Source organism: Microcebus murinus, chromosome 4, assembly GCF_040939455.1.
Source record: "Microcebus murinus isolate Inina chromosome 4, M.murinus_Inina_mat1.0, whole genome shotgun sequence".
NCBI classification, from domain to species: Eukaryota; Metazoa; Chordata; class Mammalia; order Primates; family Cheirogaleidae; genus Microcebus; species Microcebus murinus.
The window spans coordinates 24,013,841-24,040,000 of NC_134107.1; the positions used below are offsets into that span (position 1 = coordinate 24,013,841).

General features: G+C 37.4%; 1 protein-coding gene and 1 pseudogene across 1 annotated transcript in view; one reads left to right on the forward strand and one right to left on the reverse strand.

The window, feature by feature from the left end:
• Positions 1-26,160, reverse strand: part of HSD17B12 (hydroxysteroid 17-beta dehydrogenase 12) — a 153,669-nt gene that overhangs the window by 49,440 nt on the left and 78,069 nt on the right. Inside the window, exon 4 of the mRNA XM_012790569.2 lies at positions 9,640-9,747. Coding sequence (XP_012646023.1) covers positions 9,640-9,747 — 108 coding nt within the window. The remainder of the gene's footprint in view (positions 1-9,639; positions 9,748-26,160) is intronic.
• Positions 13,622-13,970, forward strand: LOC142870595 (U6 snRNA-associated Sm-like protein LSm1 pseudogene; annotated as a pseudogene).

The window sequence follows — 26,160 nt, forward strand, 5'->3', positions numbered from 1 at the left end:
AGTCAACACATCTAATGGAACTAAAAGGCACCATACTTAGTCGGATGATGTTTCTGATGAATCTCCTAGTGTGTGTGTACATACACATAGATAAGGATAGGTAGGTAGGTAGACAGATAGAAAAACCCATGTACTATTCTGTTTGCCATGATTGTCTATACCAGGCTTCTGCCTCATTCAACACCAAGGTGGCTCCCTTCCAGCAAAGAAGGGCATTTGTGTCCAGTGATCCAACTGTCTGTCTGAATCTCCACTAGGATTTCTCACAGCCATCTCAATTTTAACATACCCCAATGTGAAATCATCATTTTCCTCTACAGCATTTGCTCTTGATTCAGGGTTCCCTGTCCTAGGGAAGTGACATCCAGTGACTCAATAAACCTGGAAGTAGTTTATTACCAGTTGTCTCATTCTAGACAGTGTCTTTAACCTCTGTAACTCTGTTTCTTGTCTGTAAAATGGGCATAGAAATATTAGTATCTACCTTATAGAGTTGTTGAGGATTAAATGAAATTCATTAGCATGGTATCTGACATATAAAAAATACTCACTGCAGGCCGGGCGTGGTGGCTCACGCCTGTAATCCTAGCACTCTGGGAGGCTGAGGCGGGAGGATTGCTCAAGGTCAGGAGTTCGAAACCAGCCTGAGCAAGAGCAAGACCCTGTCTCTACTAAAAATAGAAAGAAATTAATTTTCAACAACAACAAAAATAAATACTCACTGCAGGTTGGCAATAATGATTTTAAAATAAAATAAGACTGTTACTATCATTATTCACTCAAGACTTCTGATGAGCACCATCAAAAATAGGTCCTGTTTCTATTTCCTAAACATCTCTCTTAGTCAATCCATTTCTATCTGTTCCCATTGCCATCCCATCTTATGTGTCATTGCTGAAATAGCCTTACTGGTCTCCCCGTACCAAATGTTGTCTTCTTCCCCTCGGGAGTCAGAATGAGCCCTCTAAAATGCTTAATGTATTGTCAATTCATGCTTAAAATTCTACAATGGCTACCCATTGTACTTCCAATAAAGTCCAAACTTATTAACTTGGTTTTCTAAGACTTTCAAGATCTGGCTCTGCTTAATCTCCAGACTTATCTCTTGCTACTGTCCCCTTTGAAAGCCTCGCTCCAGACTCACAGGTCTTCTGTCAGTCCCTCCAACATGCCAAGCACACTGACTTCAGTGCTTTCGTACATGCTGTTTCTTCCACCTGGAAACCCTTCCCACATCTCTTCTCCCGGCGTTAATTAGGCTTCAGGTTTCAACTTAAACATTACTTTCTCAGGGTGATCATCTGTGACACCCTTACCATTATCAGTAACATACTCCTTCATTATATACAACATATTCCCAAATATTTGTTCAATGGTTATTGTCCATAAAAGCAGAAACAATGTCTGTTTTGTTTAGAATTTTACTTGTTTACTTAATATACGGTTGATTGAATGAATCAACCAACAAACAGGAAAGGAAAGGTGCTGTATAATAAAAAATTTGCGTGCTCTTTGTTAATAGGATGGAGGTTCTACATCATTGGAATTTCCTGAGTGATAGGAGTGCCTTTTTTATTCATGACAGGCCAACAATCACACCTGATTTTGGTTTTTTTGAACTTTAAAAATTAATACATACTAGATGTACATATTTTCAGGGCACATATGTGATCATTTGATACATTCATATAATCAAATCAGAGTAATGAGATATCCATCATCTTAAATATTTATCTTTTCTTTATGCTAGGAACATTCAAATTATTTTCTTCTAGCTGTATTGAAATAATCAATGTTAACTATAGTTATCCTACTGATCTACTGAACATCAGATCTTATTTCTTCTACCTAAGTGTATATTTGTACCCATTTATCAACCTCTCTTTACCTGCCCCACCCACCCTTCCTAGCCTCTGGGTAACCACCAATCTACTCTCTATCTTCATGAGATCCACTTTTTTAGCTCCCACAGATGAATAAAAACAGGTAATATTTATCTTTCTGTGCTTGGCTTATTTTACTTAACATATTGATCTCCAGTTCCACTGATATTGCTGCAAATGACATGATTTCTTTTTTTATGGCTAAATATCCCATGGTGCGTATATATCACATGTTCTTTGCCCATTTATCCACAGATGGACATTTAAGTTGATTCCATATTTTGGCTATTACGAGTAGTACTGTAACTAACATAGGAGTGCAAATATTTCTTTGATATACTGATTTTCTTTCTTTTGGATATATACCTGGCAGTGGAATCAAGATAACTCAGGAGGGGGGTTGGTCACCAGAAAGACCAACTATGTGACTAGACAGCTAGGGCTTTGAGCTGGACCAATTTCCAGAAAAGGGAAGAGGGCTGGAGATTGAGTTACACCACATGGCCAGTGACTTACTCAATCATGCCTACCTAATGAAACCCCAATAAAAACTCTGGAAATTGAAACCTGGTGCGCCTTCTTTGTTGGTAAACACACAGACGTGCCATGGTGAGGTGTCCCAATTCCATAAGAAGGCACAGATGTTCTGTGTTTGGGACCTTTCCAGACCTTGCCCTATGTGTCTCTTCATTTGGCCCATCCCAATTTATATCCCTCATAATAAAACTGTCATCTTTAGTACAGTGCTTTCTTGAGTTCTATAAATTATTACAGCTAATGACTGACCCTGAAGGGGTCATGAGAACCTACAAATTTGTAGCCAGTTGGTCAAAAGTGTGAGTGACCTGGAGACCCCCAAACTTATGGCTGGCATCTGAAGTGAGGGTAGTCTTATTGGGGACTGTGTCCTTGAAACTATAAAGTCTATGCTAACACTGTGTGGTTAGTGACAGAATTTGATTGTAGTATTACAAAAGGGAAGTTTTAGAAGGGTCCTAAGCCCTTAAAAGGCACAAAAGTTGTATCCTGGCATAACAGAGAAACCCTACCTCCTTCCCAAACCACCATCCTATCACCTCGGATGATAAAATCCTTTCCTATATACCTAGGCTAATGGCCTCTGCCCTGTCTTAAGTTTGAGCCTTTTATACTAGGGCTACAGAAGAAAGGGCCAGGAGTAATACTTCCACATACATGAAGTTTATCTTTGATGCTCTCCCAACTAACTTTATTTTGCCTTTCTGCTCTTCCCCCATCGGAGCACTGAGCACCCCACTCATCACCAACCTACCATACAGTTTCCTCTTTAAGCCTTTCCTTCTCCATTTCAAAATGAGTTTCCCATTCCCTTTACTAACTAAAATAGCCATTTTCTCAGGGTAGCTGATCCAGCAAGAAGTAAACAGGTAATAAACTGAATAGACTAATCCCAATAAGATATAAATGACAGATGCCATTGGCCCTTTCAGAGGCATTTAAATTTCAAAAGAGGGCAATTTAAAACTAATTTTTAATTTGTAAAGTTCTTGAGAACAAGAAGAAGATAATCCATTGCTCTATATATTTCAAAACCCTCTGAAGTAATAAGACTCTTCTTTTTGTAACTTCCTTAATCAACAAGGACTGGGAAGCTGCATAAGTTCCTAGTATGCTCAACTCCCTTCCTTCCAAGCAATCCCAGAAAAGTTTTCCTCAGCACAGCTCCTACGGCCCCTTGGTTCTCTCTCCTAGGCCTGTATCTATTCCTCTTTCTCTGATCCTTTACAGATGAACTATAAAGAAGCCCTCTCTGGATCCTAAACCAATTAACTAGCAGTTTGCCAACTGGAAGTTAACTAGTCATTTCCCCAAGAAGCTAATAATCTTTGAGGTCTTGTGTTGAGAAACTTTGAAAACTTCAGCATACCCAGAGACAGAGGTGACTGATCTTAACTCTGATTAGTATCCCTGTTCAAACTATCATTTAATTTAGCAAATATAACCTATTTGACCACTCTCTCTTCCAGAACATTCTGAGAAACACTAGGTTTTAGGGGAGAAAAATGGAACACAAATGCTTCCCCAAATCCATAAACTTTAATGAGGAAAATAGGAGCATGGGCAAGGATAACAAAGAGTTTGCATTTAGCTGAAAAGGGAAGTACAGTAATTAAAAAAATAACTCACCAAGTATATTAGTGGAGCAAGTATCACTTATAAAGGGCACAGGAAGTAAAGAGAATAATAAAGTTTATTCCAGCTTTGGCAATCGGCGATTCTCTGCAATCAATTGACCCTTATTATCTATACATACGGTTGTTAAAATGAGGTCTCTTAATATTCTGGACAATGTATGGATAGGACCAAAAATGTCAATGGCTAACAGATAGTCCTGAATACACTAAGCCACCATGGCAACAAAGGCCATCCTGTACCAACAGATTCTATTCCTTCTACAGCTCATATACACCATGACACTGTGGGTGGAGACTTTGAGAGCATTTGGCATGGGAAAATTATGGTCTAGGATAAATTAAAAGTTTGCATAAACCTATGGTTGATTATTTTTAAAATCAAATCACAAACTAAGTAACTGTATTTTTCCAAGAGGACCTTTCTACTTCTAGAATAAAGAATCTCACTCTTTTTTAAAAGTTAAAAAAGTCACAGCAGAATTTGAAAAAAGTATTATCTGCGGCATACTTCAAATCCAAGGCTACTCCTTTGGCCTTGGTAAATTATGTCTCCCTGCAATGTATTGTGCAAAGCTCTCCAAACCAATCTGGAGCATACCTGAGAGTCTCTCCTGAGGAATCAAGTAAGCATTATAGCAATCACATTTTGTTAACCAATTGTTTGCTTATTCAAAGCAGTAAGGATGTCATTTTCTCTAAATAGTTGAAGTTTTTTAAGCTTTCTGAAATCTGTGTTTCTTGGCATTTGCCTGAAAGAAGACAGCAGATGCTTACTTTTTTTTACATAACAGGGTTAAGAATCCAACTTTTCAACCTTAAGCATTTATAGCCTCATCAAATTATGGTGACCTTTCAGTATAAATTCACACAATTCCGTGGCTGTTTTCTTTCCACTTATCTTATTGAAAACTTAATGTTTCTTTCATGACAAAGGGCTTTAGCATTTTCTTTTGAAATTCTGAAAAATATTAATTTTCTTTATTAAGCACTGACTGTAATTTGGTGTGTAACATTATTCAAACAAATAGGGTGTATCCTGGTGATGTATTTTTCTTTTTATCATTTCTAGTTTCATTAAAATTCAGTAGAAAAACATTACTTCCTATGACTTAATATGGATCGCTAGGTTTTACCAGAAATCAATCTATACATAGAATATTTTAGGGAATGTTATAAAGGTGAGACTTGCCTTAAATGGAGGAGGAAGGAGAATAAATAAGATTATTTTGTCCTTACTAGACAGAGGCTGGGGTAAGTGGGATCTGGATGGGGATGAGAGAGAGAAGAAAGAAGCTGAGGGAGCTGGAAACCTAGGTAATCATAACAGAAAAAAACATATAAACATCAGATCTCCCCATAAGTTATAAAGGGTTATACCCACACTAGAGAAGGAACTATAAGATTAGAGTTGAAATATGGCTTAGTAATAAGATCGAATTTTAGCTTACAAAAGTGTTTTAATAGTTTCCTCAAAAATCTTGATAAATTAAAATTACTGTGTGTAAAATATTTGCTAATAAATGTCAATAATAATCAGGTAAAGCTTACAATTAAGGAGATAGTTGTGGTAAAGTAGGAAGAAAACTAAAATTACCACCTAGCTAATGAGATAAAATACATGAGAGTGCTACTATGCACTTTAAAGGATTACATAAACATTAGCTATAAATACTTTTTTTATTGATCTGTAACCATCTAAAAAACAAAACCAAAGTTGCATATGTTTCAATAAGTATTCAATCAAAACCACCTAATGACAGTATAACAAAGCAAGGTTTCTCAACCCCAGTACTACTGACATTTTTGGCCAATAATTCTTTGCTCTGGGAGGCTATCCTATATGCATTGTGATCTGTTTAGCAACATCCCTGACCTTTACCCACTAAGTGCCAGTAGAACCACCCTGCCCTGGCCAAGGAGGACAATCAGAAATGCCTTTGAACACTCCCATACATTGCAAAACTGCCCTTGGTTGAGAACTGCTGCTTTAAAGCACAAGAAAAATCTAGAGACTGTATTTATGGCTCTCCCATACAAACAGGGGGTGAGAGATGGCCAAGATGAACTAGAGCTGAGACGTCAAATATAGTAGCCACTAGCCACATGTGGCTATTGAGCACTTAAAATGTGACTAATCTGAATTGAAATTTTCTGTAACTGTAAAATACACACTAGATTTTGAAAACTTAGTATGAAAAAAAATGCAAAGTATTTCAAAAATTTTTTATATTGATTACATGTTGAAATATTTTGGATATAGTGGGTTAAAATAATTAAAATTAACTTCACTTGTTTCTTTTTAAGGTTTTAAAAATGAAACTATTAGAAAATTTAAAATTACATAGGTAGCTTGTGTAATATTTCTATTAGATATGCTGAACTCATGCAAAAAAACTATCCCTCCTTGATCCTATATACTCCAGGCAGCCTTTGATGGGAAGGAAGAGAACTCAAAGGAGCTCCGTCTTCAGTTTTTTCTTTATATTCTGTACATTCTCCTGGATCACCTCCAGTCTCACTGATTCAATGAGATTGCTACTCATAGATGGCTAATCTCCAGACTATACCTCCAGTCCAGAGCTCTACTGAAATCTAGACCTATATATCCAACTATCAACTTAGCAATTCCACTTGGACATCCTTAGGGAATCCCAAACTTAAGCGATCCTCACTCCCCACAAAAGGCTCATTGTCAAGGATTCTCCATTTCAATCAATGGCAATATTGGTGCAGATGCTTAAGCCAGAAACCTGAAAGTCATCCATGAATCCATGAGTTCTCTCTTCTTCATCACACTTGCAATCTATCATAAAATCCTGATTTACCTATTTCCTAAGATTTTCTGGAATCTTCCTTTTGCCTACCACACTGGCTAGGCCAAGTCATTAGTTCTCCCTGTATCAACTCCCTTTTCCCCTATACTCTTATTATACCCTGCCCTTCCCTTCTCAAAGCACTTACCCCACAGATAACTATTTTGTTCAATGTTGTTTTTCCTATTTTGTGTATAGCTTTCTTGTTCATTGTTGTATCTCTAGTTCATTGGTTGTTGAATAAATAAATAAAGAGGAGTATAAATCACCAACTCACAGCAACTTACTAAGGAGCTAGACAACAAAAACAATGGTTCATTTAGCATACAAGGCCTGGGAAAACATCAGTCTTTCTGTCTAAATATCAGTGCTTATGTATTGACACAAGGATTCTAGAAATTGGGAAGAAGTGCTTGGGGATAATATGTCCTATATACTCTCATTGTTAACGTATCTATCTATCAAGCCCACAGTGAAGCTTTTTCATACACTTGACACTGGGTCAAGAATGAACAGCTAAAGAGTGCTATGCATAACTCTCCAGCCCTTCAGCAACCCAATACCCAATATTTTCCAGCTCCAATGCCATAGTCCAACAGCATCTACAGTTTCATGGTCACCTACCAAGAAGCAGCTAAAATTTATGCAAACTAAGGACAACTGTAATGAATTGAACTACTTCTCAAAGTAAGTCATTCTCTAAGAACACAAGTTTTAGACAATAAGACTTTCTTCCAGTCTCCTCTTATTAGGGATTCTCTATCCAACCTCCTGCCTAAGCCATCCTTCCTTCCTTCGTCAATCACTAGATTGAAAAGAGGTTAAGATGGACCATGGAAGTGTCAATACTGACTAGTAAGTTACAGCTGCTGATTTAAAAGTTTAAAAAAGTCAAGATTTATACAGTTGTCAGTGGTACTTTATAGATTCCAGATCTAGGCTAAGGAAGAGAAACTTTGAAAGATTCTCAGCAATATATGTCTTTACAGAAGAATGTGTAGACACAAAGGTAAAAACTAGACCTATATTTTCATTCATGTTTTGCCTACTGGTTCTCATATAAGTGGGGGATTAGTGGTATGGGAGTATGTATATGATATGGACCAGACAAGTGCTGAGAAAGGATAGCATGTCAAAACCAAGGTTAATCCCACATCCAAGGGTACTATGTGGGGCAAAACTTGTTCAATTGATTTTTTGAAATTGCCTTATCTAGTAATTACATAAGAGACCATTCTTGGCAGACATGGTGGCTCATGCCTATAATCCTAGCACTTTGGAAGGACTAGGCTGGAGGATCACTTGAGACCAGGAGTTTGAGACCAGCCTAGATAACATAGCAAGAACCCCTATCTACAAAAAATAAAAAATTAGTTGGGCACGGTGGATTATGCTTGTAGTCCCAGCTACTTGGGAGGGTGAGGTGGGAGAATCCCCAGGAGGTCAAGGTTACAATCAGCTATGACTGGGCCACCACATTCCAGTCTGGGTAATGGAGAGAAGTCCCTATCTCTTAAAAAACAAACAAACAAACTACAAACCATTCTTTTATAGTATGAGGAAGGGAGGTGGAATCATTATGACTAAAGAAATGTAAGTTTATCTGAACTAACTGCCCTCCTAGTTTCTTTCTAGAAATGACTCAAAGAATGGTAGAAACTTATCAAAGCCCCCCTTTTCCCCTGAAAATCTTCTGGTGAATCTTTTCTCTAACAAAGTTCAATACTACCATTATCACAGCAAATGCATCTGTTTTTGGTAATAAGAGCAAGGTAGCTAGCTAAGGTATAGCAAAAGAGAGTCATAGACTTGGAAAAAACAAATATAAGACTGAATCCCAGTGGTACTACTCAATCTTTATGTGACCTTAGGCAAATCACTAATCTCTTGTCTAAACTATGCATTTTCAACCAGGGCATATCTCCACAAAGGGGACAAAATTTGGTGGTGGTGGAGAGGGATTTTATTCTTTTTTGTATAAATCATAGATATACATACACTAAAGTACCTAAACAAATATAGTGTTTTTCTGTGGTATTAAAATTTCATGGGGGGGTTATATTGGCGGAAATATCTAAAAAGGTTTCTTGGGGGGACAAAATGAACAAAAGGCTGAGAACACTTTTCCAAGTCTTCATTTCCTCAACTGCAAATGGGTAGACGTAAGGATTCAACTAAGTGTAGATTGAAAATATTCAATCTGGGAATGTTCAATTCAACGTGGGAAAAAAAAATACCACAATTCCAAAAAGGAAAACTTTAATCTGTCACATGTGTAGTACTACATTAAATCTATACAAATGAAGTGACGTGTAGGTATTGTATTAGGTATAAGTAATCCAGAGATGATTTAAAGTACTCAGGAGGCTGTACATAAGTTATGTGCAAATACTATGTCATTTTTTATAAGGGACTTGAGCATCTGTGGATTTGGGTATCAGCAGGGGGGTCCTGGAACCAATCCCCTATGGATATTGAGGGATGACTGTAACATACACAGAAAGAATGAGATTGAAAATGAAGCAGGAAGGGAAAATTCCCAAAGTTGTACATCCTTAACATATAACTAAAAACACACAGATTTAATCATACATAGATTCATATCATCTAATAATCAATTAGATGATCATTAATGATCAATAGGACAATTTTTTTCTCACTAGTCATTTTACTACTGAACATCTAACATCCAAAGAAAAAATGTAAAGTCATAGTGAAAAGTTAAATAATAATACAAGAAGAACCTGTAAATGTGGCAAGAATACAAACCTAATACGCCAATTTCAAGACCAGCCAAGCCTGTTTTAATTTTATCATAAATATCTTCTGACGCAAAGTCAACAGCAATGGTTCTTGTCTCCACTTTGAATTTTTCTTCTATGGGAAAAAAAGAATGGGGAGAGATAGGGAAAATTAATACATGGTAATTAGGACTAAAGCATTTGATAACATTATCCTTTCAAACTCTTTCCCCCTGCCCCAAGTTGATATGAAATTTAGACCAGGATAATTTTAAGTAGTCATGAGACCATCTAAGAGATGATAAAGAATGAACAGAATGGTTCTGCAATAAAAATTCCAGTGTTGTCACAGAGCTGGATAAATGTTCCTCTATCACTTCTCTTTTTATAAATCAACAATGACAACTACATTTTAGATCCTTAGGTACAAATAATAAATGATTCATATCATGTTATATACTCTTTACATATCATCACTTGCTTTGCAATTTTAACTGTAAATTGATGTTTCATAATTTCAGGAAGAAATCTTTATGTTGTATTTTAAAGTACAATATATTTTAAAAGTCCATCTTATTAAAATAGAAATAAAATGTGATCCTATTGTAATTTGGGGACTTGGTTAACAGTTAGCAGTCACTACATTTAAAACTCTACACACAAAATGCACAGTAATAAAGCTATAAAGTAACAAAAGAAAGACCTCAGTGTCCTACTTTGCACAAGATTATTAAGGTCCAAAGAGAGCTGATGAAAAGAATAGCTTCAGAAATGAGACCCTGGAGAAACGAACCTCATCTGGGGGAAGGTATAATGTTTACTTCTCCCTTCACCACCCAGCCCCTTTGAAGAGAGAGCACAGGCATTGAGGTCACACAGACACGGGTACCAATTTCATTTCCACACTTATTTGCAAAATGACTTTGAGCAAGTCGCAAATCCTCTTCAAGCCTCAGCATTCTCTTGTGAAATTGAAGTTAATTCTACCCAATTTATGATGTGAGGATCGTGTGACACCCACTGGCACAGAGAAGGCACTCCATGAGTGCAGGTCTGTTCTTGCCCTCCTCAGCCATCTCCACTCTTGCTTCACTTGGTGAAGTCCAGAAGGCTAGGAATGCTTATTCTTTGGAATTTGCTGAAAATTCAAAAGAATTAACTTAAAAATCCTGTTTCCAAAAATAAATCTTACTTCAGTGCTAGTCAATGTCAGCTCATCACAGAGCATGCAGGATTAATCCTCATAGGAAGTATCCATTCTTGATCTAAAAGGATTTCTGTCTAAACTTCAAGAGCTGGTCCACAAGAGATTGGACTCTTAGTTAGAGTCAATAAAAAGTATTGACCCTAGGTAGAAATCCATAATAATAAAATCCATAAATAATCTGGAAAGAAGAATTGACCTAGAAAATACCTTATTTGGTGTTAAAGGTATACTTACTGTTCCAATGTAAATTAGTGATGTGTGTGTTCATGTAATGGAGAGTCAGACACAGAGCTGTGATTTCACAAGAGCTGGTCTAACAATGTCATACTATGGTCCATAGAATTTACCAAAAAGTAAGTAAAGGACACTGACTCTATTACAGCCATAGATTCACAGGAAAAAAAGCCCCAAAACAAGAGGCTGAAGGATACTACTTAGTAAATAAAAAACTTTATTCAAGAATAACATAAGATGTATTCATTTATTTTAAAAAGTAAAGTATTTTTCCACACTAGCACTATGTACTGACATTTAGGAGAATTTCTCTTTAGTAATAAAAGCCACTTCACAACCCCTAAACCAAATTCACTCTTGTATCTCTCAAATGATTTGCTACATGTACGTATATTGTAGAGTCTCGTATAGATCTGCTGCTAAGAAAAATTCTATGACACTTTTGCAAAGAATGTTATTTAATAATGAACCCCCAAGTAAGCTCATTCTTTGTATTCGTACTAGGATAAGTAAAATGGCTTCAGGTGCAAGTTTTCCAAATAATTAAAATTTTTGATCTTGTACCTGGATTACCCAGTATCATGTTCTAGTTCAGTTAACATTTTTAAAAAAAAAAACCTTTACTTTCACTGCCAGAATTGTGTGCATTTCCTTTTTTAACATAGGTCAGATCATGTGACCCCCCCCTTCACAAACCTCCAAAGATTTCCACATCACTCAAGAGCAAAACCCAAATGTCTTTGGCAACAGGCTAATGATCCTTTGAACTCATTTCCAACTACTCTCCCTATTGCTCATCCCTTGTCTCTGTTGGGTACTTGAGCAAATGTTACCTTTTCAGAGAAGCCTACCTTGCCCATCCTTTAAAAAAGTGCAAAACCCCTCCCCACCAGCATTTTTCATCTTCTTCCCTGCTTTATTTTATTACATTATTACATTGCATTTACCACCTTCTAATATACTATGCAGCATATTTTAACAATATATGTTGTTTATCTGCTCTCACTATAATTAAGCTTCAAGAACACAAGGAGTTGGCTCTGTTCTATTCAGTTGCTCAATGGTGTGTCACAAATGATTGGGGATCTTTCCACCCTCCCTTAGGTTGGCTTCTCTCCTGGTTTCAACAGAGCCACTGCTACTCCATACACCATATGCAGACAAACAACAATGTTCAGAGGCAGAAATGGTATGTTTCTGTGATATGTCCCTTTTATAGTGTGATGAAAATTTCCCCAGAAGAATCCAGTAGACTCCCATCATGTCTTCTTTCTGAGGATTATGGTGCATGCATGCTATTGTCCAGACCCATGGATGGGCTTTGAGGATTCCATGAACTGCCTCTACCTCCACCTTCAAGTTGTATGAATCAAAATAGCAATGCTTATATAAGAATGGGACAGGAACTGCCTCTCTCTGGACCCAGACAATCAGATGAGGATTATCACTGGTGTTCTCAAAGGCTGGGGTGGGAGGTAGCTGGCTTCCTTAGAACTGGGGAAGCAAATTTTGGTGTCTTCCCCCTCCTCAAAGCCTATCATCTACATGTGACCCTGCCCACAAAAGGCAAGACAAATGGACAAGAATCTTCTAACTTTCAACATCAGCACAAGAGTGAATTAAACACCTGGAACAGAAGCAGATAACAGACACACACAATACACCCTGGTTTTTACCTTCACTACCTCTCCAACCCAAGATTTTTCATAAGACCACAAGTTTACCGCTCAGCAACAGCCCACTGCTGCCACTCTACTAAAACCTTTGGAGTGGCACCTCTTCTGGAACTCTGATCCTTGCCCCACCTCAAGGGCCCAAAGAATGACATCGCTTCTGTCTTTTTCCCAGAGTAGGAGCTGAAATAAGTTAAAATCAATACCCTATAGGTGTATAGGATAAAGATACACAAACAACTGAATTTGGAAGTTGCAATGAACCCAAGAGAAGCCACTCAACTGCCCCTTCCAGGAAACTCTTGTTGCCCCAACTGTGGGAGTACCACCAGCAGACAGCTTTCAGGTATCAGCCCCTTGGGGGACTGTCTCAGCTGCAGAGTTACCTTGTCCAAGATTATGCTGTTCCGGTGGCATCCTCATCTAATGGCTGATCAAGGTAGGTGTATAAAGCCATCAGACAGCTTGTACCTACCAGGTTCTGATTCCAGAATTCCAGTCTGTTTATTGTCTTATTTTTCTGTTCTTTCACAATGCCCTAGTTTTAGTTATTCTAGCTTTAAGATAGGTTTTACTGTTTCTAGTACTGCAAGTATCCTTTGTTCTTTTTTTCCAAAAATTTATTGTTTATCCTAACATGTTTAGTCTCAGTTTTTACTGATGTTGCATTAAACGTTTCAATTAAATTTATGAGGAGACTTATCAGGGCCGGGGAATGGGTGTCTCCAAATAGCACGGCTGTCCCTCCTCTTCCTGAGGGCCTGCACGTGATACCGGAAGTGGGCGGAAGAAATATGGAGGAGTTTCCGGTAGGCCCCAGTGACTGAAAGCCGGGGCAGAAGTGCTGATCCGGATGGAGATTCCCGGTCCCGCCAAGGTGGTGACTGCAGTAGGAGGAAGGAAGTCTAGGACGCATTGGGCCACCACTGCTATACACTGCAGCCTTATTTCAGTTCAAAATGAACTATATGCCCGGCACCACCAGCCTTATCGAGGACATCGACAAAAAACACTTGGTCCTGCTTCGAGATGGAAGAACACTTATAGGCTTTTTAAGAAGCATTGATCAATTTGGACTTGGAAAAGGAGAATGACACACCCCTCCAACAAGTATCTATTGAAGAAATCCTAGAAGAGCAAAGGGTGGAACAGCAGACCAAGCTGGAAGCAGAGAAGCTGAAAGTTCAGGCTCTTAAGGATCGAGGTCTCTCCATCCCTCGAGCAGACACTCTTGACTCATATTAAGTCCTTTGCTCAAAGGCTGTTGTTCTTGAAGAGCAGGGCTGTCACTGAATGGAAGTCACATCCTGGTCACACATTGGACCAGAGACTGTAGAGTTTTGAAAAGTCATTTTTATTTTTAATTCTTTCACATCAACATGAAGAAATCATGTGAGGTTGTTTGTTTTTTTAAACAAAAAAAATAATTGTTTAAAGAAACAGTGGCATGGACTCCTTTCATACGTCACTGTGGAGCCGGCAACTGCTACTTCTTTATATTGCTCTTCTTATCCCAAATAGAGTTTACAGGGGACATTCTTTATTTACTTGTAAATAAAACATGAATCTCGAAACTGTCATGTTATTTCCCAAGTTTGAGCTGCCTCCATTGAACAAAGTTAGATTTCTGCTCTCAAAGGTATAAGCAATCCACCCGTTAGGGTTTCCCCCATCAGTCACGATTCCGCATAGCTGGCTACTCCTGAAGGAATATTTTAATACTAATTATCCTGGGGGTCCTCCCCTTTTCCCTTTTCATACTTTTATCTGGTAAGAAATGAAAATGTTCAGGCTTGAGCATGGAGCTTCCAGTTAAGTTGTCCAGTGACTGGTTACAGCAGATGCCTCATGCTTGAGAAACAGCATCACTGCTGATACTGCTTCACCCAAAGCTATTTCAAACTAAGTCCGTATGAGATCCAGCTTTGCGTAAGGCAGCTTATTCTCTGAGCCTGCTATTAATGTAGTTGGTTTTCTAGTCCTTTGGATTGAGTCTTGGAGCCTTTCTGCTCTGATCATCAAAAAGGAACATAAATAGTGTTATAATTCCTGACGACCCACAGTGATGCCCTTTTGTGGTATAATTGTTGAAGAGTGATATTGTGGAAGAACTATAACAGACTGTACTTTAAGTAGTGTGAGGCCAGGCTTGTGCCTGTAATGCCAGCACTTTGGGAGGCTGAGGTGGGAGGATCGCTTGAGGCCAGCAGTTTGAGACCAGCCTGGGCAATATAGCAAGACCCCATCTCTATGGCTCATGCTTGTAGTCCCAGCTACTTGGGAAGCTGAGGTGGGAAGACTGCTTGAGGCCAGGAGTTCCAGACCAACCTGGACAACGTACAGAGACCCTGTCTCTAGAAAAAAAATTTAAAAATTTGTCAGGAGTGGTGGCACATGGCTGTAGTTCCAGCTACTCAGGACCATGAGACAGGAGGATCGCTTGAGCCCAGAAGGTTACAATGAGCTATGATTGCACTGTTATCCTCCAGCCTGGGTGACAGAGACCCTATGTCTAAAAAAAGTGTGGTTTAGCAGACAGTGGAGTAAACTAGCAGTTGAGAGAGACAGTGTAAAATTGGCTTATTGGCACATTAGGCTTGAGTAAGTCAGTCTCTGATTCTAATTTTACCTGTATAATTATTCCAAATAATTCCTTTTTATCGTCTGTTCGGCAAAGATGTCCTTTTCATAAGATATTTGTCTAGTTTGTGTGTGAAACGTTTTACAGTATTAAATAAATTTAACATTTTATGAGCTCAGAAAAAAAAAAATTATGAAGAATGACAAGACAATATGGCATTCCCTCTAGGCTCTCCATTTATTCAAATGTTTTTTAAATGTCTCATAGTAAAATCTTGCAGTTGTAAATACTTAAAGAATTAAAGAATTCCACGATTAGAATACTACACACCATTATATACTCAACACCGCTCATGACGTCTATTGACAAATCATTCAGTATTTGAAATTGGATAGGCTGGTATCCTGCAATATACAGCTGTCACCAAATACAGTCATGCCCTCTCCCCACTTTTTTTTTTTTTTTCAGACTCAAATGATTCTCAGATGGTCTTGAGAGGCCCAAAAACCAAGAAGCAAAAAACTCTGATGATTGGTATGAACTGTTCAAGGCAGTCAACTCATTAGAAATGGAGGCGGAAACTCAGCTTTGGCTTGAAAGATGGGGAATGAAGCTAAGAAATAACTGAGCTGATACTGTTCATGCCCTTTTTATCTATTGCTCCACTGATAACCACATAACCACAATTGCAGAAAAACAGAAAGCAAATACTACTTATAACTATGGAGCCACAGAATAATGAACACAGTCATCGCCTCGGCCATCCCATGACCTCCAAGCACGGGTGTCCCATTCCTATAGTCATGTTGCTGTTTTTGACTCAGAGTGTCCCGAATTAATTCAAAGTCAAGTCTGGAATTGACAGAGAAGGAACTGAACCCACAGGCAGTCTCCAGATGCTGCTCAAACAACCTCTCAATATAAAAACTAACACATTTTTAGGTTCAAGCCAAGAAAGGTCACAAACATATTTAGAATAGCTGTTATGTTTACCCAACGTCTAGGCCCAAACATTATTATTTTGATTTTGCTCAACAACTTGGCATCTCCTTTTAAATTTAAGTCTCTAAGAATTATTTTGTAGATTTTGGAGACATTTCCCTCAAATTTTTCCCCTACATGGCTGGGGATACTAAGTCCAAGAATGTTGGAAAAGAAGTCTAATCTACATAAGCTTGCATATTATTTATAATTTTTCTATTAATAAAAACAAATACAATTGATTCTACTTTGTTCCTATATCTGCTCCAAATACACAACCTGCTTTCCCCTGCTACGTTTCAGTTACTACCCATCATGAAATTTTGTTACATTCACCCTTCCCCATCTTTTTCATATTATAACATCCTTTAAGATTCAAGTCATGTCACTGTCTCTGTGGACGTATTTTTCATGATTCCCATTTCCTCCAGGGTAAAACGACTTACTCTCTCGGCTGTGTTCCTAGAGACCTTCTGTATAAACCCATTACACACTTACCATAATAGATATTTCTCAACAGAGATCATGCTTTGTCATCTTTGTAGTCCCTGCACCTAGCACAGTCTAGCATTAAGCAGAGGTCACTCTGCTAAATGTCTGTTAAGTGAGTAAATAAATCCAGGCCAACACAGCTGATTTATTAAAATCATCCTCTCAATACTTCTTGAACACCTACCTGTAGAAATAAAATCACATGCTGGTAAAATATGTCTAAGATACAACAGCATGAAGTATTATTAAGCACTTTAAAATATAAGATAAATTGAGAGACAACTCAGTTCTTCCATTTGTCCTGCATGGGTTTGGACTATCATTCTCATAAAAATTCAAACATTTTAGAGTTATAAGAAGCCTTAGAAACTGTCCAGTCTCACAAATAAAGTACTGTAGGAGCTTAACTCAGGGGCACACATCTGAAGGTTGACTATCTTAGTGATGGACCACTCTCCCTTATCCCAGTCCTCAAAAAGATAATGAGGGGGAAAGGAGTGACTCTTGGGGAAACAGCACTGTATTCAATGCTTACCAATTTTAGCTTCTTAAATCTAAATTCATTAAATTCAGTTTATAACTATAAAAATGTCTTGCATGTTTTAAACTCTCTATTTTCACATAAAATTATCATGTTTTACATTATTTAGAGAGATAAAAATGTACAACGAGTCTTTTGTACTTACTCTAATTTTAAGTAGAAAACAAAAAAAACAAAAAGTCCCTTAATCAAATTCTCACCACTTCCCTCCTTTTCCTGTCTTCTTTCCCTCCTACCCCCAGGCATTACCATCCCCTTCCATCCCCACCCATTGGGGTGAGGCACCCCCACAGAGAAAGCTGGCCTTATCTAGCGCTGGAGAAAAGGTGATTGTGCCCTAGAAGGGAATAATTGCTCTGACTCCGTTTTTTAAAGGCCCATTTAATTACAATTATCAGAGATGCTACACAAATAATGGTCCTTCTTTTTTTTTTACATTGCCCTTGAAAATATATTCATGATAATTTTAACCTCATATGAAGAGACCCACTTTCAGTCAAGCCAAAAAATTAATCATAGCTCATCAGGATTCCATCCCAAACCAAGTATTTCTTTATTTTAAGCCAAGGTTATTATATTTTATTCACCACAGCCTCTTTAACTAGAACAACCACCTGCAATAAATGAAAACCTCGTACCATGTGAATCTGTTCTATTGATAGGACATGAATAGGTTCCATTCTTTTAAAAGCTCTGAGTTCTACACTCGGTTCAGGTATTGTGGACTCTTGGACAAATCACCCTTGAAGAAATTTTCATACAAGGATGTTTATTTTCCTCAGTTGGAAAACAAGAGGCCTGTCAATGGAAGCACCTGAATTTTATTTATTTATTTTTTTTTGAGACAGGGTCACCCAGGCTATAGTGGCATCGTCATAGCTCACTGCAGCATCAAAGTCCTGGGCTCAAGTGATCCTCCTGCCTCACCCCCAGTAGCTGGGACTCACACATGAGCACCATCACACCCAGCCAATTTTTCTATTTTTAGTAGAGACAGGGTCTTGATCTTGTTCAGGTTGGTCTCAAACTCCTGGCCTCAAGCAGTCCTCCCACCTCAGCCTCCAAGAGTGCTAGGATTACAGGCATGAGCCACCATGCCCAGCCTGAATTTTATTTTTTTGAGGGAGAAAAAAGCAAAAAATTATTTGTAACATTACCACACTTAAGATTCCAAGATGATATTGCTAGTAATATGGAAGCAGAGTTTATTGGGAAGAGATGGGATGCAGTTAGATGTAAGTGCCAGCTCATTTGGTTGTTGGCAGAGGGCCCCTCACTCAAGCTTTTTAACCTTCCAGAATTCCATTTCTTAGTCTGTAACCCACAATAACTAATACCCACCCTGCACAGTTCTTATGAGGATTACATGTGATAGCAAATAAGAATATATTTCAGGAAACTGTAAAGTGTTATACAAATGTTTTCTTATACAGTAGTTCTCTCTTATCTGTGGTTTTACTTGCCATGGTCAACCCTGGCCTGAAAATATTAAATGGAAAATTCTAGAAATAAATAATTCATACATTTTAAATTGTGCATCGTTCTGAGTAGCATGATGAAATCTCACATTGTCCTGCTCCAAACGTGAATTATTCTTTTGTCCAGCATATCCATGCTGAATATGCTACCTGCCCATCAGTCACCTGGTAGCCCTCTTTGTTATCAGATCAAAAAAAACATAACATATATAGGGCTCGGTACTATCCGTTTCATGCATCTACTGGGAGTCTCGTATCCCCCCACAGGTAAGGAGGGGACTACTGTATCTGCAGTCTCTACAAAGATGGCTGCTTAACATACAGGTATTTTTTCCTTTATACTACAGGCTGCTGTAGGTATTACCTGTATCATTAACTGTTATCTCTTTGCATCAGCTGTGTAAATATTCTATTTCAAGTTGATCATGAACATCCGCCTCTACTTTAAAAAGTGGTTATCATATCATCCATTGAGTCAGTGGTCATGCTGTACTATTTTTAGCCTTGTCTTTAGTGTCCATGTATTTCTTTGACTCAGTTTGCTTGTGATTAACCTTTGAATTACTATATTTTATCTATTCCAAGATACCCATTTTCATTCACATTTTATCTTTGAAATCAAGGTGTTTTACAATCAATGGCATACCAGTTTAATTGGCAAATTTTCTTTCTAAATGGTTATAAGCTGCATCATTGTTTCATGATCAGCGGTGTCTGAGATTTGATGAAGAAAGCCTGGGAACCCTGCTGACATTGCCCACCTCCACCGCCTTTTTTTAATGCCACAAAATAACCTAGGACAGCTTCTAAATGCAAAATTCCCAGTACCTTAAGGGCTCACAATATTCCACCACCACCACTAGTCAAAAAGACAGAAGATTTCTCATTCTAAACGAAGACTGAAAACGTTAGCATGTGATCATTCATTTATTCAGAAGCACAGGCATTTGCACCCAGGCATGGCATCTCCCTAAACTGTTAGCTCTATGAGGGCAAGATGCATGTCTGGTTTTTTTTTCTTTACCATTATATACACAGCCCAACAGTACCTGGCACTTCATAGGAGCTCAGTAAATGTTTTGATGGAATAAATCCAAGAAACACATACTGAGTAGTGCCCGTGTGTCAGACTTCACCCAAGGACAATAACAAATACCTTCAAATAGGTCATATTTTGATGAAGATGTGTGTAAACCCAACTGCTGCTCTAATAAATATGAACAAAGCATCAAAGAGAAAGCAACTCACTCTTGCAGAGTAGTAGTTTAAAAAGGAGGTAACCTTTGTGTAGAGTTTTTGAGGAAGAATAGGAAATGGCCACACAGAGAAGGGAGAAGTAGGCAGAAGGTGGAAAAAAAGAACAGCATGGTGTAAGAATCCCTGTGGATGGCATTTATGGTACACAGGGAGAAGTGAAAAGAAAAATCTTGTAGAAGGAACCTTGTGGAGGTTGTATGTGCCAAGATAAGAAGCAGGGCCAGCTATGTAGTTTGCGGGGCCAATTGGTTCAAAAGTTATTACGTGTTACAAGATGGCGAGAGCAGAGCATTAGACCAAGTATGGGCCCTTCTAAGTGTGAGACCCTGTGCAAATGCACAGGCCACAGGCCTATGAAGTTGGTCCTATAACAAGTTTACATTTTATCCTGTGTGTTGTAAGTACTTAGCAGAGGCTATTAAGCTGGGGAGTGACAAGATCACACTTGTTTTTTAGGAAGGAAATGATAGTGGCAGAGTAGAGGATACACAGCCTGTTATAAAAAGCGACAGGTGGCAGGGAGAGGACAAAGCAGGTGCCTCATTAGTCCCATGAGAGAGGAGGGCCCGAAGGAGAGAGACAGCAGTGGGAACAGGGAGATAGGCCTGGCTGGGAGGGATTTCTGACTGAGAGTCTGCAGGACTGTACAAGTGAGTTGATACACAGCTTTAGGGAAAAAGAGGATACAAAGCTTTTATCCATTTGCTTCAGAAACCTGGTTAGCAAGCTATCATATCTTAAAGTCAAAATGGTCTTTCTAGTTTCACACATGAAACAATGTTCCTATGATTATGTCTCAGCAATTTTAAATCATGAAATGCTTCTCTGTTATTTTGGAGTAAAATGACTCTTTTCTTAAAGTATCTTACTTCTCTCTGTTGGCTTGAAAAATTAAATGACTACCAAGGAGATTTGGGCCAGAGCTGACCAACTTTCCATGCAGGATAACTGTGACCTACAAATCAAGTTAGAAAGCAAAAAGAGATATTTTTGTAAGCTGTCATAATTTTCTTCCCTTCTTCTTTCAAACATAAAGATAGCTAAAATTAATTAGAAGCCAAACATCACATAGTACCTTTCTTCTAAAAATGCTGATTGAGCTAATTTTTTTTTAAAGCAACCTCTTTTTATTTTAACCTGTCACTTTGTTCTTACAAGATTCTATTTTGGTTTTGTGAAATCTAGACACAGGAAAAAAGTATTATTTTCAAGACCTGGGTCTCGCACTTGGGTATTTAGAAAAAAGAAGCTTAACAGCTGATTTTATTTCTTTTTTTTTTTTAGAAAAGGAACTTTTGGAAAAAAAACATAAAATTTAAAACAGCTATTGAAATGCGTACTTTATTGCAATTTACAATTTTAGCAATATAGTTCAATAACATTTTGCCAAGAGTAGAACCATTTTTCTGTTCAACATAAAAACCCCCTCTCTTCATTTAAATTGTTAAGAGAGGATAGTTTTCACACATTAAACCAAAATAAAAGCAAAGGTGACTGACACACTGTCTTGTTCTCCAAAACCCTGAGAACCAAGAACAACAAGTTGACACAAATCGTTCTGACCCTGGGATGCCCCAAAGGACACAGAGGTACCATATAAAATGTGTAGAACTGTAGTTAATATTCTACCAACAAAACAGGAGTAATAATTATTATAGTTATCAATTACTGAGCATCAATTATATGTCAAGAACTGTACTAAATGACAATATACCATTTAATCTGCATAAGAACTTACTGATATAATGCTGAAATTTGCAAATCATTATTCTTATAATTGTCAGTTTTCAACATCTGAAAGGCCATCATTTGTTATGTTTTTTATATTTTAAAATAATCTAAAACAAGGAGAGTTGCATATATCGTATAAGTAGCTTTTTTCCCCTAAATTATTTTATATTAAATTGCTGCCATGATATGCCCAGAATCCAAAAATATTTTAATGTACTAGTTAGTTCTTAATATGTGGTCCATGACCCCTGAAAGTCCCTAAAAGTCAAAAATATTAAGACATTCTTTGTCCTCTTCATTGTGTTGACAAAAGCAATAGTGGATAAAACTGTTAGGACCTTAACATGAATCAAAGCAATGACACCTAACTGTACTGGAAGTCATTATATTCTTCACATACTTCTAGTAAAAAAGAAAAAAAGTTAATTTAAGAATGTCCCTAGGCCGGGCGCGGTGGCTCACGCCTGTAATCCTAGCTCTCTGGGAGGCCGAGGCGGGTGGATTGCTCGAAGTCAGGAGTTCGAAACCAGCCTGAGCAAGAGCAAGACCCCGTCTCTACTATAAATAGAAAGAAATTAATTGGCCAACTAATATATATACAAAAAATTAGCCGGGCATGGTGGCGAATGCCTGTAGTCCCAGCTACTTGGGAGGCTGAGGCAGGAGGATTGCTTGAGCCAGGAGTTTGAGGTTGCTGTGAGCGAGGCTGACGCCACAGCACTCACTCTAGCCTGGGCAACAAAGCGAGACTCTGTCTCAAAAAAAAAAAAAAAAAGAATGTCCCTTAATGAAGCAGTAGAAATCATTATTTTTATTAAATCTCTACCATTGAGCACACATCTTTCTGGGTGAAAAAATGGGAAGTACACATGAAGCACTTTTTCTGTGTTCCTAATACAGTGACTGTCTTGAGGAAAAGCATTTGTGCAATTGAGTTGTAAACTCAATTAGCCCCTTTTTTCATGCAATGCCATTTTACTCAAAAGAATAACTGACAGAAAAACTACACTTATTTAGATTTGCCAGACATATTCTCAAAAATGAATGAAGTGAATCTGTCATTTCAAGAAAAACAAGCAACAGTATCTGTTGTCCATGATAAAATTTAAGCTTTAAAATGAAAATTAGAGTTTTGGAAAACTTGTGACTATCACCATGGGCTCTGATGAGATTGGGGGTGATATTAACAATTGTGATTTTTTTTTTTTTGTAATGTCTTAACATTTGGAAGCTCTGCAAAACTCAAGAACCAATATTTTCCAAATAACCAATGCATAAAGTTACAAAACTATGATAGAAAAAAGACTTATTCAAAGTGCAGAATAAACTAAAGGATTTTAATGTAACTGAGTATGAAAAATTCATTGATATGGTTTTAGATTCCATATTCCAACTAACCTTTAAGAAACTTCCACTTAGGGAGTTGTAATGTACAAAAAGAATATCCAAATTATCTGAAGAAGCTATTAAAATATGTTTCTCTTTTCCAACTACATATCTGTATAAAGCCAGATTTTCTTCCTATACTTCAACCCAAAATAACAAATTGCAGCAGATTGAATGCAGAAGTAGATATGCAAATCCAACTATCTTTTATTATGCCAGATATTAAAGAGATTTACAAAAACATAAAACAATGCCATTCTTGTCACTAAATTTTATTTTGTTCCAGAATATCATTATTTTTCCATAAAAATGTGTAATGTTAACATGTAGTGGTTAACATGTAGTGGTTTTATTGTTATTTTTAAATGAATTAGATAATTACTTTTAAGTTTCTCAGTTCAAATTTATAATATAATAAACATTGACAGTTATATCCCATATAAACACGCTCTTTAGAATCCTCAATAATTTTTAAGAGTATAAGGGGGCTCCAAGACTAAAAAGTTTTAAAATGTTGCTTTAGTATGTATTTCCTACAAAAACAGTCTCCTAAATAATAGGACCATCAAATTCGAGAAATTAATATTGATGCATCACTACCTTCCAATCCTCAGGGCCTGTTCTATCTGTTGATAATTGTTTTCAACAATTATCCCAACAATATCCTTTACAGCAAAAGGATCCAAATGAGAATCACTCAATGCATTTAGCTGCCATCCTGTTCAGCCTCCTTCAATCCGGAGCAGTCTTTCAGTCTTTTCTTGACCTTTATGTCCCTCACAATTTGAAGATTACAGGCCAAGTACTTTGCAGAATGTCCCTCAGTTTAGCTTTATATGTTTCTCCATGATTAGATTTGGGACGTACACCTTTGGCAGGAATTGCATATTAGTGTGCTTCTCATTGCATCTCATCGGGTGGCACACAATTTATATCTGTCCTATTATTGACGATAACTTTGATCTCATATTGAGGTGGTGCCTGCCAGGCTCCTCCATTATAAAGTTACCATTTTCCCTTTGTAATGCACAAATTTTTGGTATTTTATAGGAAGGTACTTTAAGACTACGTTAAATCCCAGTACTGATCAAAATTTAATGTCATTCATTTATTTATCTTTATCAGTATGGGCTCATGGTTTCCTATTTTATTCAAGATTATAATTCGTTTCCATCATTTTAATTTTAGTGCTCAATTTGTCCAGATTTGGTTAGTGGGAGTCCTGTCAAGCTGGCTTCTGTGTCTTTTTGACATGTCCCCATTATTCTTTGAATATTTTCCTGCTTTCTGGCATAATGAGTTATTGCAGGCTCATTTTTTATTCTCCCTGCCCCAACCTGGAACTGGCCATTTCTCCAAGGAACCCTAGTTAGAAAACAGTTTATAGAAACCATCATCTGGGTGCTGAGCTTGCTCATTGTGATTGGAGTATTGCTGCTCCCAGAAAGACTAGAAGCTTTAGTACCCAACTTTTGCAGTGTGCCACAGGCACAGTACACATACATATTGGGTAGTGTCCCAAAGAATAATTAGTTGCTGGCTGAGAGAAGAAGCTTCAATAGAGAAACAAAGATGCAGTAAGTAGGGTTGGGGTCCCTCTAGAGGTTGGGAACATTGTCAATCATTTTAGATACTGAACACACAAATATCTTTGAGATACATATAGCACATAATAAAGGCTGAAAAAAATATTGTAATTTAAGCCTTGGTTTGAGAAGGGATAGCTTTCCCTTCCCCTCTTTCCTCCCAATAAGGAAGGAGTAGAGAAGGATAGCTTTATTTGTGACATTCATTTGGTGGATAAAAGTCTAAACAAAAATTTGAGCTTTGTAGGGGCAAAACAAGCTCCTGGTTGCTTACCGAGTTTTATGCTAATAATATATACACAACTCCATATTTTGCCCAAAGCATTTCCGGAAAGTGTACCATACAGATATTGGAAAGTAGATCCCATTTGCTTACAGAAATAATTTTATAATTGGAATTTGTCACTAAAATCAATTGCGACTAAGCCCAATAACCATAGCATAAACACACACACAATATCATTAGCCTCTATTATAAAATATTAATAGTAAAATTATGTTCATAAATACTAATTGTCTTGAGGGCCCAATATACTAAAAAGTATATACAGCATATAAAAAATGTGACTATCGTATCATAAATTTGGCCTTAAAACACATTAGTTAATCACACTAAATATACAATAAAATTGTCTTCTTAGAATTCAAGAGAATAATTTGGACAGTAAGGGAGGTTCCTGAACTCCCTAAAATTATTGGCAAAATATCCTGTACATATTTTTATAGGAACATGCTTTATATTATTTGGATTTACAAGAAGGTTTATGACCCTTGAAGAGTAAGCAATTTTGGTTTCCATACTCCCAGAGATAACCACTATGAGTGCTGTAATCTTGCAGACCTTTTTATGATATATATCTACATATTATCTATACACAGAATTGGTTTATGAATTTTGGTATTTGTGTGTATATATTTTTCTTTTTTAAACAAAAGGCCAGACTTTTTCTAAATATGCTATCCTGGCAACTTCCCTTTGTTCACTAAAGATGGCCTTCCTTGTCAATAAACACAGGAAACATAATATTACATAGAATAGCTTGGCCATAATTTATTTAGTCAGTCATCAAAAACATAGTGGGCACACATCAAGGGAAGAATTCATTGCATTGGAGAAAGGGATTGTATCATGGCGAGTTAAGAGAAACAGAATAGGTGAAGATGGTGAATCCAGAAGAACTTTTATTAGTAACAAAACATAATGGAAAAAAGAGACAAAATAAGGACAAAGAAACTGCAGAAATGTTGTTACCACCAAAGCCAAAAGCACAGTTTGAGCAGAAGGAGTTATGGGTGCAACTAAGGCTGCCCATCCATATGCCCCAGTCTCCAGGACTCTACCCTGTGCCAAAGAGATGCTATAATAATATAGAAAACAATAAACACACACAAATAAAGCATA